Here is a 13,572-nt window from a genome sequence, read left to right as displayed (position 1 = left end):
ACATTCAATGCAATAGGTAGCTACATCTACACACACATATACATACAGATCTGTGAGCACAAAACATTGTTTGGTGTCCATGTTCGCATTTCATGGCTTTGCTGCCAACGCAGCTGTCCAAACCCATCAAGCATGAATCTATCTAATCCACTGGACGTCTTAATTTCTCACAGCAAGCGTCCCTAGTAATGAGTCTGCCTCTGTGGGTGCTCCGGCAAGAAGACAGACTACGCCAGTCAGTCAATAATCTTCCTAGAGAAACCCTATTCTCGCCGATCCGCAGATAAGAATTCAATCAGACTGAATCTCATTCTCTTTCTTCTTTTGGGTTACATTTCACGTTGCCGCTGCAAGGCGAATTGTTAACGCCTAACACAAGTCCCCCCCCCAACAATATCCTTACCTTGTATCACTGGAACACATAGTTCAAGAAACATTCGAGAGTTACAAGTCTGTGTCTCGTTTTTCACTCCTAATGTATACAGCCTGAGACACATCAGTACCAATTCATTTTATCCAGGAAAACAGGCAGACAACATAATTATGCCCTGTACACATCCCCTGAATAAGCACCCTTGAACTCACGTCAACCTCTGGTTTGCTTAAAATTCAAAAGCTGAATCAGACACTGGAGCCAATTGAAAACAAGTCAACAAAGGTCACTCCCGGCGAGGTCAGGAGCTCTTGAGTCAACCCTTATTTCATCCAAGAATAAGCAACCATGTAAACAGGGGGATCATACCTTGATATGCAGATGAGGCTGGAGTGGAGGAGATTCCTTACAGCAGTGGTTTACTATGAATGCCCTAACATTAGAGGACAGCCTTCCTATCTTGAAATAAGCTGCAGGAGTGGCTGGGGAAACCCAGCCAGATGGGCAGAGTATAAATCAGGCATCCCCAAACTGTGGGCCCTCCAGATGTTTTGGCCTATAACTCCCATGATCCCTAGCTAACAGGACCAGTGGTCAGGGATGATGGAACTGTAGTCCAAAACATCTGGAGGGCCGAAGTTTGCGGATGCCTGGTATAAATAATAAATTATTATTATTAGGGTCTTCCTTTCCAGCTTTACCAAAACATACTGCCTTGGATTCAGACCTGATCCACCATGCTAGAGAAGGTCTGGGTGTGGTGGAGGTGTCTCTCCACTTGGCTCTGCTGGCAGGGAGATCTGCCAGGGTGAAGCGTGCTCTTGCAACCATCAAGGTTTCCCCAGGGACCAGCGGCTGGCACGATGAAAATCCAGTCAATTATTGCTCTCCCCACCCTCAGTCTTGGCCAACATAAGCAGCAGTTGTTGCTTTTATTTTAATTACGTATTTTGTGGTTTTAGATTTTGATTGTATTCTGTGAACCAATGAGGCTTGGAACAAAACTTTATTCGCTGCCTTGCATATTGCTCGACCCCAGGCCCCATCACCCCTGGCTATTGGTCATGTGGGTTGCAAATGATGTCAGTACGGGGTCTAGCAACATTTGAAGAGTCTTGGGTTCCCCGCTCTTGCTCTACAAAGTGCCATCAGAATGCCACTTCCTGATCGTGAGAAGAGAAAAACAATTCACGTTTATAGCTTTGCGGCGAAGAGGATCGAACTGCGTGAGCCGAAACATGGACTCGGTAACCGTTAAAAACCAAGCCCAGCATATTAAGAAGAAGAAGGCAGTTTTTTAAAAAAAGAGTGCTTTTGATGGATGCACCACTAAGAACGGTAGCAGCGAGGATATAAATATGAATTTATCAGTAGTTAAAAGCCTGTGTGTAAAGATGGGTTTCTACAATGGAACTGTACATTTCAGCAGGAGATTGCCAATATAACGCCAGGCAGGATGTTGGGTTGTATAATGTTTAATGCAAGCGTCAATAACAGAATAGAAGAAGGAAGGGGCTTAGCGGAGGAGGGAGAGGGGAGGGAGCCCTCCCAGCCAAGATGAAGGGGGAAAAAAATCAAATAGGAAGGAGTTAAGAAATCTGCAAAAACCCTGCTAAGAATGATGGCTTTATTTTTGAAACTCGGGCATATTCCCAAGTCTTTTTTTTGGGGGGGGGGTGATATTCTTTGTATTCATGCCCTGTTCCCGAGAGAGCAAGCAGCTAGGACTTAATAAAGAACAATGCTAAAACAGGAACCCATCTCAGCTCGCTCCCCTCTTCCACGTACAGGTAACGTGGAAGAACGGTGTGATGTCATTACTCGGAATGTAGGAAGTGTCTGGCTGTTCAAGTCTAGTCCAGCATCTTTGTCTCACAGTGGCCAACTTGGGAAGTCCGCAAGCAGGAACCGGGTGCCACAACAGCACCCTCCCCACTTGCGATTGTCCGCAACTGATAGATAGACATGCTGCCTTATGATCAGCCTTATCTTCCATGAATCTGTCTAATCTTTCAAATCCCTCCAAGTTGGTGTCCATCATTACCGGTACTGATTGTGGGAGTGGCTTTAACTCTGTGATGTGTGTATTTTCTTTCCCTGCCTTGTATCTTCCAACATTCAGTTTCACTGGATTTCCCGTGTTTTCCAGTAATGAGAGGGGGAGAAACCCTTTGTCAACTTTATTCGCACCTCGCAAAATGTTATACACCTCCACCAAGTCCCCTCGTGCTACAAGATATAGCAAAGAAGAAGGGGAATGTGACACAAGGCAACTGAGCACTGCAGGCCACCCCCAAGTCCTGTCCCATCTCTGCCTCCTTCCTACTGCACGTGTGGTTCAAGTTTGAAAAGTGTTGCATGTGTGCCTTTGAGCAAAGGTAAGAACACTCTATAGGAGGGAGGGTCTTAGTCACCTCCCCTGTTCCTGAGAGGCATCCCACAGCTCAAATCCACAAAAACAGCGCAGTCACCGAACACCTAGTGGCAGCTAGACTGGTGACTGGGAGCAACCGCCGAGACCACATACCACCAGTCTTGAAAGACCTGCATTGGCTTCCAGTACATTTCCAAGCACAATTCAAAGTGTTGGTGCTGACCTTGAAAGCCCTAAATGGCCTCTGCCCAGTATACCTGAAGGAGCATCTCCACCCCCATCGTTCTGCCCGGACACTGAGGTCCAGCTCCGAGGGCCTTCTGGAGGTTCCCTCATTGAGATTAGTGAGGTTACAGGGAATCAGGCAGAGGGCCTTCTCAGTGGTGGCCCCCACCCTGTAGGACGCCCTCCCATCAGATGTCAAAGGAGTAAACAACTACCTGACTTTTAGAAGACATCTGAAGGTAGCTCTGTTTAGGGAAGTTTTTTTAATGACTGATGTTTTGATGTATTTTTAATCTCCTGTTGGAAGCCGCCCAGAGGGCCTGGGAGACCCAGCCAGATGGGCGGGGTATAAGTAATAAATTATTATATATGCACGTTGTGACAGAGACTGATAATCCAAGAAATGCGAGACGTCCGGCAGTAGTTTGGTCAGGCAGCAGTTTCAGCACCACAGACAGTTCCAAGGAGACAATTTGCTTCAAGGAAAGGCTGGAGCTAATCTCATGCTGAATCCGTCCAAGGTCCATGGCATCTCCAGTTGAGAAGATCAGGTAGTTTGGTCAGGCAGCAGTTTCAGCACCACAGACAGTTCCAAGGAGACAATTTGCTTCAATGAAAGGCTGGAGCTAATTTCATGCTGAATCGGTCCAAGGTCCATGGCATCTCCAGTTGAGAAGATCAGGTAGCAGAAGAACATAAGAGCATTCTGCCTCTGGGGAATCTTCAGGACTGAGCCAAAAGTGCACTGCCACCTGCTATTCCCAGCAACTAGTATTCAGAGCCAAACTCCAACAATGGAGGGAGAACACAGCCAATGTGGTTAGTAGCCATGTCTAGCCTTGTCCCCCCATGCATTGGTCTAATCCCTCTTTTAAAACCATCCAAGCTGATGGCCATCACTGCTTCTTGTGGGAGAGAGTTCCACAGTTTACCTATGAGCTTCATTAAGAAGCAATTTCTCTTGTCTGTCTCGAATCTTCCAGCACTCAGCTCCATTTGGTATAGATGGGTTTTAGTGTTCTCGCATGAGAAAGGCCCCAGTCTAAGATCCTGGAAAGCTACTGCCAGTCAGAGCAGACAATACTGGATTAGATGGATAACTAGCCTGATCTGATAGATGGCAGTATTGTAATGCTCAGTGGCAAAAGTGGGAGGGGGCAGTAAAGAGGTCAGAAACACACCAGGGCCCCCAAATTAGATGCGATTAGATGTGCCCATAGACTCTGGGTACATTTGCAGCGGTTTCTGACACCCTGTGGCTGACAGCACTTTTAAAAGTGATGGGAGTTTCTTAGGAGCAATAAAGACTCACCTGTAACATGCAATTATCCAAAGACAGAAGGCAAGGAAAGAGATGTGGCAAAGGAACTCGGGGAAGTGGAGGGAGAGACTAATGGGGAAAGATACTAATTGATTGATGTGGTGCTTTGTAGGGTTCCAGACTTGCCGGAGCAATATTTTAGGCAGTGGAAAATGCATCCGATGACATCTCCCCCATTATGTCTTAACAAGATCAAGTTTCCCTGCACGGTAGACTACAATTATACTCGCTGTGATCGGCACAGCTAGGAAGCTAAATCTCTTCAATATATTGACTGATTCCAGTTTCTTAAATAGGATATTGATTTATTCCGCTTCAGGGGGACAAAGCTATACAAAAGAACGCACGCACCCGTAAGCCCATTTTGAATTTATGTTTCTCATTCCCGTTTTAAATGGGGGAAATAGCCTTACAAGCTACGGTTAACGCCGATGATATTTCCAAACTGTGGAAGACGACTGCGAGGCAATTTCCTCTTTCTCTTCGTCGAAGTAAAAATGCGTCAGGAATAAGCTATGAAGATACTACTACTACTACTACTAAAAAAAGGAAACAAAAGCTAAACTGAGTCCCCACTGAAAGTAAGGAAGAGCCAAAATTTGGTGGCAGAGGATGTGCTCTACATGAAAGAAGCCCCATGAAAGACCTTCATTGGCTCCCAGTACGTTTCTGAGCACAATTCAAAGTGTTGGTGCTGACCTTTAAAGCCCTAAAATCCCTCAGCCCAGTATACCTGAAGGAGCATCTCCACCCCCATCGTTCTGCCCGGACACTGAGGTCCAGCTCCGAGGGCCTTCTGGCGGTTCCCTCACTTCGAGAAGTGAGGTTACAGGGAACCAGGTAGAGGGCCTTCTCGGTAGTGGCGCCCACCCTGTGGAACGCCCTCCCATCCGATGTCAAGGAAATAAACAACTATCTGACTTTTAGAAGGCAGCCCTGTTTAGGGAAGTTTTTAATGACTGATGTTTTAATGTATTTTAAATCTTTTGTTGGGAGCCGCCCAGAATGGCTGGGGAAACCCACCTAGATGGGCAGGGTAGAAATAATAAATTAAGAGGAGGAGGAGGAGGCCAGACGGCACAGCAGAAGTGAGTGGGTGGGGTATAAATATTATTATTATTATTATTATTATTATTATTATTATTATTATTATTATGCTAGAGAAGCTGGAAAATTGCTGCCAGTCTGAACAAACAATGCTGGACTATTCTATTGACTGATTGATTCCAAACAGTTAAACAGTTATACTCTGTTCCAGTGCTATTTTTCTAGAAAAAGAGGTGCTGGAACTCACTACGAATGCCTCGATGGCATGAAGTGACCACTACGTTAGCGAAGCTTCCCACGACACCTTCCTGCGGCGCAGAGAAGCGAATCGGCGCTCAGTAGAGCAAGCCAAACAAAAATGAAGACAACCTGTCCTTGGTGAGAAGATGGGAGGGAGCGGGCAAATCGCTCTTCCTTCCCACCCCCTTCTCTCAACAAGAGGGACAGCAGCAGATGGGAGAGATGTTTGCATTCGGCACTCTGGCAAAAAACGAAACTCTGCGCTAAGGAAAATGCAAATGTTACGCTCAGAAGGCGCCATGCAAATGAAATCCATTTGCAAATATTTATCTGTTTAGCATAAATTCTATTCCTTGCCGCTGATCCACACCTGAGAGAGCCCTGGGCTAAGCAGACCAAGGGGTCCAAGTCAAGCCAATGTCGATTCAAAAGTTCAGCTTCAGAAGGGCAGAGGAATAGGCTTCATACTTTCAGGACAGCTGGAGGTGTTGCTATAAAATATATCCATGGATAGAGATAATGAACATACATGCGCAAAGCCCAAATCCCCATCTCCAGATTACGGTCAGCCCCATCCATTTCTTTGGTGCCCTAGACATAACTTTCAGCCTTTTCTCTACATTCATGAGGACTAGATGCCTGCCACAAATGGACTTACCTTGTCTCGAGGGGGATGTTACTGTTAAGCAGCCAGTTGTCCTGAGCATGGGTGGGCTCTTGCGTCCCAGCTTGCTGCTCTCCAGAAAGGGAGTGGTCCGTCGGAGCGGGGCTGGGATTGCTGCGCGGGGTGAAGTTCCCTCGATTAAGAGAGTTGATGGAGGCCGCGTGATGTTGGTTTGGCGTGTGAGCGTGGGAAAGTGGAGGCGGGGGGGTTCGGAGCCTGGAGTGGTTCTGAAGACTCGGCGGATGATCTACGGGGGAAACAAAAACACCCCACTGGTGAGTTTCGAGAACCATTTACTTTCGGACATCTCTCTTCCTACTTTTCTTCCATCGTGGAAACTAAGGCATCTGGCACATGAATCCCTGGTGTTCCCCTACAGGTGAGGCAATACCTTTCCCGCGACTCATTTTGGTAAAAGTGTATGCAAGCTCACTTTTATATTGTTGCATTTTTAAACAAAACACATGCTTTCCCATTATCATCTTATACCCTATATTCCAACAGCCAAGAGGTTTTTGTAGCTCCTTGAGGCAATTTGCCAGTTTAATTTCACAGTATTTTTTTACTGCACCGTATTGGCCCGAATTTTTTTTTTTTGCCGTATTGGCCCGAATATAAGCCCCCCCCCATTCTGATCATGAAAAGTTAAAGTGTGGCTTATATTCATGACCTTACGCCAGGCACCCCCAAACTTTGGCCCTTCAGATGTTTTGGACTACAATTCCCATCTTCCCCGACTACTGGTCCTGTTAGCTAGGGATCATGGGAGTTGTAGGCCAAATCATCTGGAGGGCCGCAGTTTGGGGGTGCCTGCCTTACGCTACTGGCAAAGTGGCACGACTCCACCCCCCCCCCCGAGAGCAGCCTGGGAGTGCGGGGCTACAGCGCCCGTCCTGTCCACGGCTCCCAAGCCACCCCCAAGCCGCCAAATTTTATTTTTTTATTTTTTAAAATAAACTTTATTGTCTAAAAAGAAGTTTGTACAAATTGTCTTCGATATACAGAATGTTTTCCGATTCAACAAATTCATCTCAAAAGCAAAAGTTACAAAAAAGAATTATGTAAATAATATATAACCAAACACAAAAAAATTATTTGCAACGTGAACGGCTTATGACTGATATATCTCTTCCTGTTATGTCTTATCTACTTCCAGACCTCCTAATTATACAATATCAAATTCCTTCAATGCCACGGGTTGATGTTCTAACTTTCCTGTTTCCTTCTTTTTCTTTTTTCCTATTCTTTCTACCTTTCAAACGTTACTCTATTTCTGCTAGTAAAGAATTGTTTGGATAATACATTTTTAGGTACTTTTATAGGTACTCCATTCTTTTGATATTTTTTGTGATGGTCCTTCTCTTATTGAGTTGGTTAATTTTGCGAGCTGTAAATATTCCAGCAGAAGTGCTTGCCATTCTACTACTGTAGGCAAGTTCTCACTTTTCCATTTCCTTACCACTAAGATCCTGGCTCAAGCCGCCAAATTTTAAAGGTGTACCTTATTTGCAGGTGCGTCTTATATTCGGGCCAATACGGTATTTAAAGCTTTTCAGTTCAATTTATTAATTGTGCACAGGAATATCATCTACTTTGAAACTAATGTGTGCGTATAGACTAAGGAAAGGAGATTGATGGCCACAAATGAGATGCAGAAGTCTCACAAGTCCTTGCACTCTCAAACTCACCCTTATTTTGGGTGGTTGGGGGGGGGCAAAAAGACAGCAGGGAAGATTGCGCCAATTAAATTTGGAAAGAAGCAGCTTTCTTTTAGCTCGACCAAGCCAAAGCATCATTTGGTTCTACTTGGCAATTTGACGCAGGTATAATAGTTGTGTCACCTGCTACAGCAGTCTTTCTGCTTCCACTATGTTATGCTTACAATATTCATAAACAAACCAAGTATGATGGGAGGAATACCTTTCATTGCCTACAGACAACCACCCAATCTTAAACAACTCCTCACCCACAATAATACAACCACCAGACTTAACATGGACACTGGTACCAGAGCCTGCAATAAACCCAGATGCCAACTTTGCTGCCACATACACCCGGACAACATCATTACTGGCCCCAACAACATCCAACATATCATCTCAGGACTATTTAATTGCTCATCTTCTAACATTGTGTATGCCATCAAATGCCAACGGTGCCCTTCAGCTCTCTATATTGGACAAACAGGCCAAACCCTACGCCAAAGGATAAATGGACATAAATCTGACATCAGGAACCATAAGACTGAAAAACCAGTAGGAGAACACTTCAATCTCCCAGGACATTCTATACAAGATCTCAAAGCAGCTGTTTTATTACAGAAAAATTTCAGAAACAGACTGGAAAGAGAAGTTGCTGAATTGCAACTCATTAGCAAGCTTAAAACCATGGAGCCGCCTGGAATGAACAGAGACATAGGATTCTTATCTCATTGATCAAGCTTTCCTTAGCACCTCAGCCCTTGCTCCCCCCCGCAAGACCAATTGCAGTCATTAACAGTCGTTAACAGTCATCAACAGGTTTACCACTCCTATCCGCCCATCACCCATTCCCATCACCCCCACCCTCTGACTATACATAAGGGTCTGCTGACTTACGTGTATCTGATGAAGTGTGCATGCACATGAAAGCTCATACCAAAATAAAAACTTAGTTGGTCTTTAAGGTGCTACTGAAGGAATTTTTTTATTTTGTTTCGACTCAGACCAACACGGCTACCTACCTGTAAATATGATACAGACACTGTAAGTCTCTGCTGCTCTGTCTCATGCAAAGCAAGCTACAGTACCTCTCTTCTGACACCGCCCCTGGCGCCCAGATATATATTGTCATAATCGTATTTCCTGCGAAGTTCCTAGTTTACTGGCTGACTCTTCCTACTAGCCGCAATCCAAGTCAGACTCTGCTTCTATAATGCTGCTAGGTAAATTCCTATTTTGCATCCTCGTAATACCGGTTGCTATTACTGACAATGACTTTTGAATTAAGGTAGGCGGAAAGTGTCGCTTCTCTTCTCTGTTTACATAGTTTCTCCAATTTCTTCCCTAAATGCAAAGCAGCAAATTTCTCCAGCTCCTGCCAGTGTGATTTCCCCCCACAGGGATTTATAAGGTACATTCCTTTCCCGGATAGTCATTTACTATTCCACACATACCCCCTCATGCTGAGCCCTAGAGCCTTTCGACTATATTCATGCACACTTATGTCATGTTTCAGCATTGCAATTGTAATATACCTTGACTGGGATTAAAAAAGGGATTTCTAAAGCTTTTTTTCTTTTTCTCGCTCTTTTCAAGTTCTCAAATCGTAGCCCTTAACTAAACATCCTGTGAAATCTGAGTGCCGCAAATTACCGCAGGAAAGCAACGCTTTCGGAGAATACCTGTACCGTGACACACCTTTTAGACTGGCAGATTTATTACGGTGTACGTTTCTGTGGACCAAAGTCCAGGAAAGCTCTCTCGCAATAAATGTCCCAGTCTTTCCTGTGCCTCGAAACTCCCTATGTTGCCTTAGTCGTGAGACGCTAACACGGCTACCTCTCTGAAGATTGTCAGCTATATAAGGTTAGCATTTTCCCAAGGAATGCATGAACTATTTTGCTGGATCAGATCAAGGCTTGTCTAAATTCTGCATCCACAAAGCGACAGCCAGATGGCTATGGGAAGCTCACAGTCCAGGGCTTGAAGGTAACAGCCGTTCTACAGGATTTCCCCCAATGCATTCTATGCACTGCTGTTGAACATGGAAGTTTCATTTAGCAAGCCTTGCCCAACCTTGCACAATACCCAGATGGATGCTTTGAAGAGAACCAGTATGGTGTAGTGGCTGGAGTGTTGGGGTAAAAGGAAAGGACCCAGTCAAAGGCAACTATGAGGTGTGGTGCTCATCTCGCTTTTTGGGCAAAGGGAGCTGGCGTTTGTCCACAGACAGCTTTCCGGGTCATGTGGCCAACAGGACTAAACCGCTTCTGGAGCAACGGAACACCGTGACGAGTGCCAGAGTGCATGGAAATGCCATTTACCACCACCACCACCACCCCTGCGGCCATGGTACCTATTTATCTCCTAGCACTGGTATGCTTTCGAACTGCTAGGTTGGCAGAAGTTGAGACAGAGAAAGGGGAGCTCGCCCCCATCGCACGGATTTGAACTGCCGACTTCCAATTGGCAAGCCCAAGAGGCTCAGTGGTTTAGACCACAGCTGGAGTGTTGGACTAGGACCTGGGAAACCAGAGTTCAAATCTCCTACTCAGCAACAAAGCTCACTATGTGACCTCGAGAGACAGTCACTGTCTCTTAGCCTAACCTACACTGCAGGGTTGTTGTGTAGATTGAATGAGGAGAATCATATTTCTGCCTTGTCTCTTTGGCACCTACGGAAGAACTTCCTTTTTCAACTAGGCTTTTGCCTGGAGATTTTAACCCCTGTTCTGCATCTGTATTGGATTTGAAAGTATATAAATTGCCTCTATCTATGTAACTGCTTTATGCATGTTTTAATTGTTGATGTTTCTATTAAATTGCTTCTAGATGTCGTGTAGGAAGAGATTCGTAAATGGAATTAACTAAATGAAATTGTTAGGGTCTAGAGTATGAAGACTCTCTCGGAACAGAGGTAAGAGTGGTTAATTTAGAACTGCAGGAGCATGCCAGTCCCCAAAGAGAGACAAAAAAACACAGGCATTATTTTCTAGACAGTGGTAAACAGCATAATGACCACTGTATTAGGTTCTGTGTGACTGCAAATCCCGTTTGTCTTTTCTTCAGAGTAAACTTGGTGGCACTTACTTTTGACTGCATAGATTCAAGTTGTAAAACACAGTGGGGGGTTTTTCTTCTTCAAAAAAAGGAAATGCAACATTTAGCTTTTAATAGAAACTGCCAGCATGAAGCAGTAACCCCATCAAAGAAAGGAAAAGATGTACCTAGCCTCTGCCCAATTCTTTCCCTCAACTTCTGACTCCCTCCATGCTAATCCTATATAATAAAGTCCCTGTGTCTCTGCGTCCAGATTCCCTGTGTCCCGTTTCCACGCTACTGCGCATGTGCCCCATGGACACAGGGATTGGACCAGAGACTTGGAACGCTCCCCCCCAACCCCTCTGCCTACCATTTACCTACCTGCGGCCGCCAACCACTCGCTTCTAAGCAGCAGTGCGAGGAGGAGGAGGCTGCGAGATAGACCCGTGCGCTTCTCTCTCTCTCTCTTTCTCTTTCTCTCTCTCTCTCTCGCACACACACACACACAAAGTGCCCGCTGCCGCCACAGCAAACCACCTCAGGTGGTCACTGGAGGTAAATGCAGCCGCAACTTTCCCCTCTCACGGCTACTGTTTTTTCACTTCGCCCCTCTCACGGCTGATTCTTTTCCCCTTCGCTCGCGCAGGCAGCGCGTCCCGGAGAAGCCCCGCTCGCTTCTCCCTCCCTCCCTCCCTCCCTCCCTCCCTCCCTCCCTCTCTCTCTCTAGCGCCCTTTTATGAAACAGGCTGAAATACACTAGTCTGTCATAAAGACACTTGAAATCCTAGTTATCACCTCATTCACTTGCCAGAGCAAGGAGACTCTTTCAGTTACCCAGCTGCAAGGTAAACCCTGTTCCTGCTTTGCAAAAAAGAAGGCAGAGGTTGGAGCGGTGCTCCACTGTATTCCCCCTGCACTACACCTCTGAACATGAAGTTTCCACTGAGCCATCAGAGCTAACACTTGTTGATAAAATCTCCACCAGTTTGTCAAATTCTTCCTTAAAGTCACCTGAGTGAAGAAGCCCTTGCCACATCTAGTGGCAGTGAATTCCACAAGTTTATTTGGATTTCACAAAGCATGCTTTGCAAGAGCCAAATGGAGATTCCTGAAGACACTATGAGTTAGCAGTAATATTAGGAAAAACGGTTCTTGAAGCGCCAGAGCTACTGCTGCCGGTTAGATTGCAACGCCAGCCTCCTTCGCACAAACACAGAAGATTTGGCCTCACTACTTCACCCTCAATGAAGCAGCTTGGTCCTTTCCTCTGTCTGAGCATGTGGGTTGGAGGAGATCGAGACGCTTTAAAAATGCAAATCAGTGATATTACCTCAAACCCCTCCTGGGGAGGTAACTGAATAACTGATTAAAGAGCATAATTCTCTCTCGCACACACGCGCTTATCTTCTCCAATCCTGAGCAATGATTATAGCATAATGAAATACACATTTCTGCAGTAAGAAAATAACATTTGTGCTGCATTAGGCATCCCGATGTTCCCCTCCGAAACGGCACTCTTCAGGGTTATATAGGAAATCAGATTAACAACCTACTTATGCCTCCATTAAAGTAATGAATCAACACGGGGAGGTTACTTTTTTTATGTCAGCCAACTCCTTGCCGTCCCTTATTTTTACAACTACAAATAATTACATAGAGCAGCTAGCACAACCTTTAGGGGCTTTTCTGGAGAGGCTGAGTCTCCTGCGTATTTTCGACGGAGATTTCAAATCCGGGAAATATCAGAGTTGCGGTGCATGGGGGGACGAAAATAGCACGCCCAAGCTTTCCCTCGCCCCCGCCCCATGAACACGCTCTGATATATGCTACACACACTCCCTGCAAAACACGCGGCCAGGAAAACAATAATTTATTTATTTGTATTCGCAAGGCGCCTGATGAAATACATTCTCGAGGTGTTGAATTAAAATGTACGCCTGAAAGTCAGCAGAAAAATAGCTCGACTGTGGAGTTGCAAACAGGTCATTACAAAGTTTCCCATAAGTGAAACTTTGGGTGCTTCCAAGAGACCTGTTTGCGGTGCATCCGTCCTGATTCGTCTGCAGAGAGATTAGATGATGCTGGCTCTTTAAAGAGCACTCATTCTGCTCTGTTTGTGGGGAGGTAAGTTGATCTTTCCTCCTTACTTTCCTTATCGCGGAAAGTCCTTTCGGGGAAGTGGTTTTCATGCACAACCATCTATAATGGTGCAACCCAAATTTGCCAGTACAGTTGTACTTTGGAAGTCAAAAGTTCGACTTTTCAGTCCGTTCGACTTCCAAAACGTACGGAAACAAAAGTGCGACTTCTGATTGGCTGCAGGAAGCTCCTGCAGCCAATTGGAAGTCGCGGAAGCCCCGTCAGATGTTCGGCTTCCAAAGAACGTCCGCAAACCGGAACACTCACACCCGGGTTTGCGGTGTTCGGGAGTCAAAACGTCCAAGTACCAAGGCGTTCAGGATCCAAGGTGCAACTGTACATGATTTGAATCCCCCTTGAAAATAGGGACACTCTAGAACAGAGCTTTCCAAACTGTGTGTCATGACACAGTGTGTCACAGAAACACTCCCTGTGTTCCTCCTGGGG

At 45.6% G+C, this 13,572-nt stretch overlaps 1 protein-coding gene across 1 annotated transcript in view; it reads right to left on the bottom strand.

Annotated features, from left to right (window-relative positions):
• Positions 1 to 13,572, bottom strand: part of TENM4 (teneurin transmembrane protein 4) — a 1,459,233-nt gene that overhangs the window by 218,897 nt on the left and 1,226,764 nt on the right. The window contains exon 10 of the mRNA XM_060274010.1: positions 6,239 to 6,491. Coding sequence (XP_060129993.1) covers positions 6,239 to 6,491 — 253 coding nt within the window. The remainder of the gene's footprint in view (positions 1 to 6,238; positions 6,492 to 13,572) is intronic.

Source organism: Zootoca vivipara, chromosome 4, assembly GCF_963506605.1.
Source record: "Zootoca vivipara chromosome 4, rZooViv1.1, whole genome shotgun sequence".
In the NCBI taxonomy this organism is placed as follows: domain Eukaryota; kingdom Metazoa; phylum Chordata; class Lepidosauria; order Squamata; family Lacertidae; genus Zootoca; species Zootoca vivipara.
This window is presented reverse-complemented; position numbering and strand designations above follow the sequence as displayed.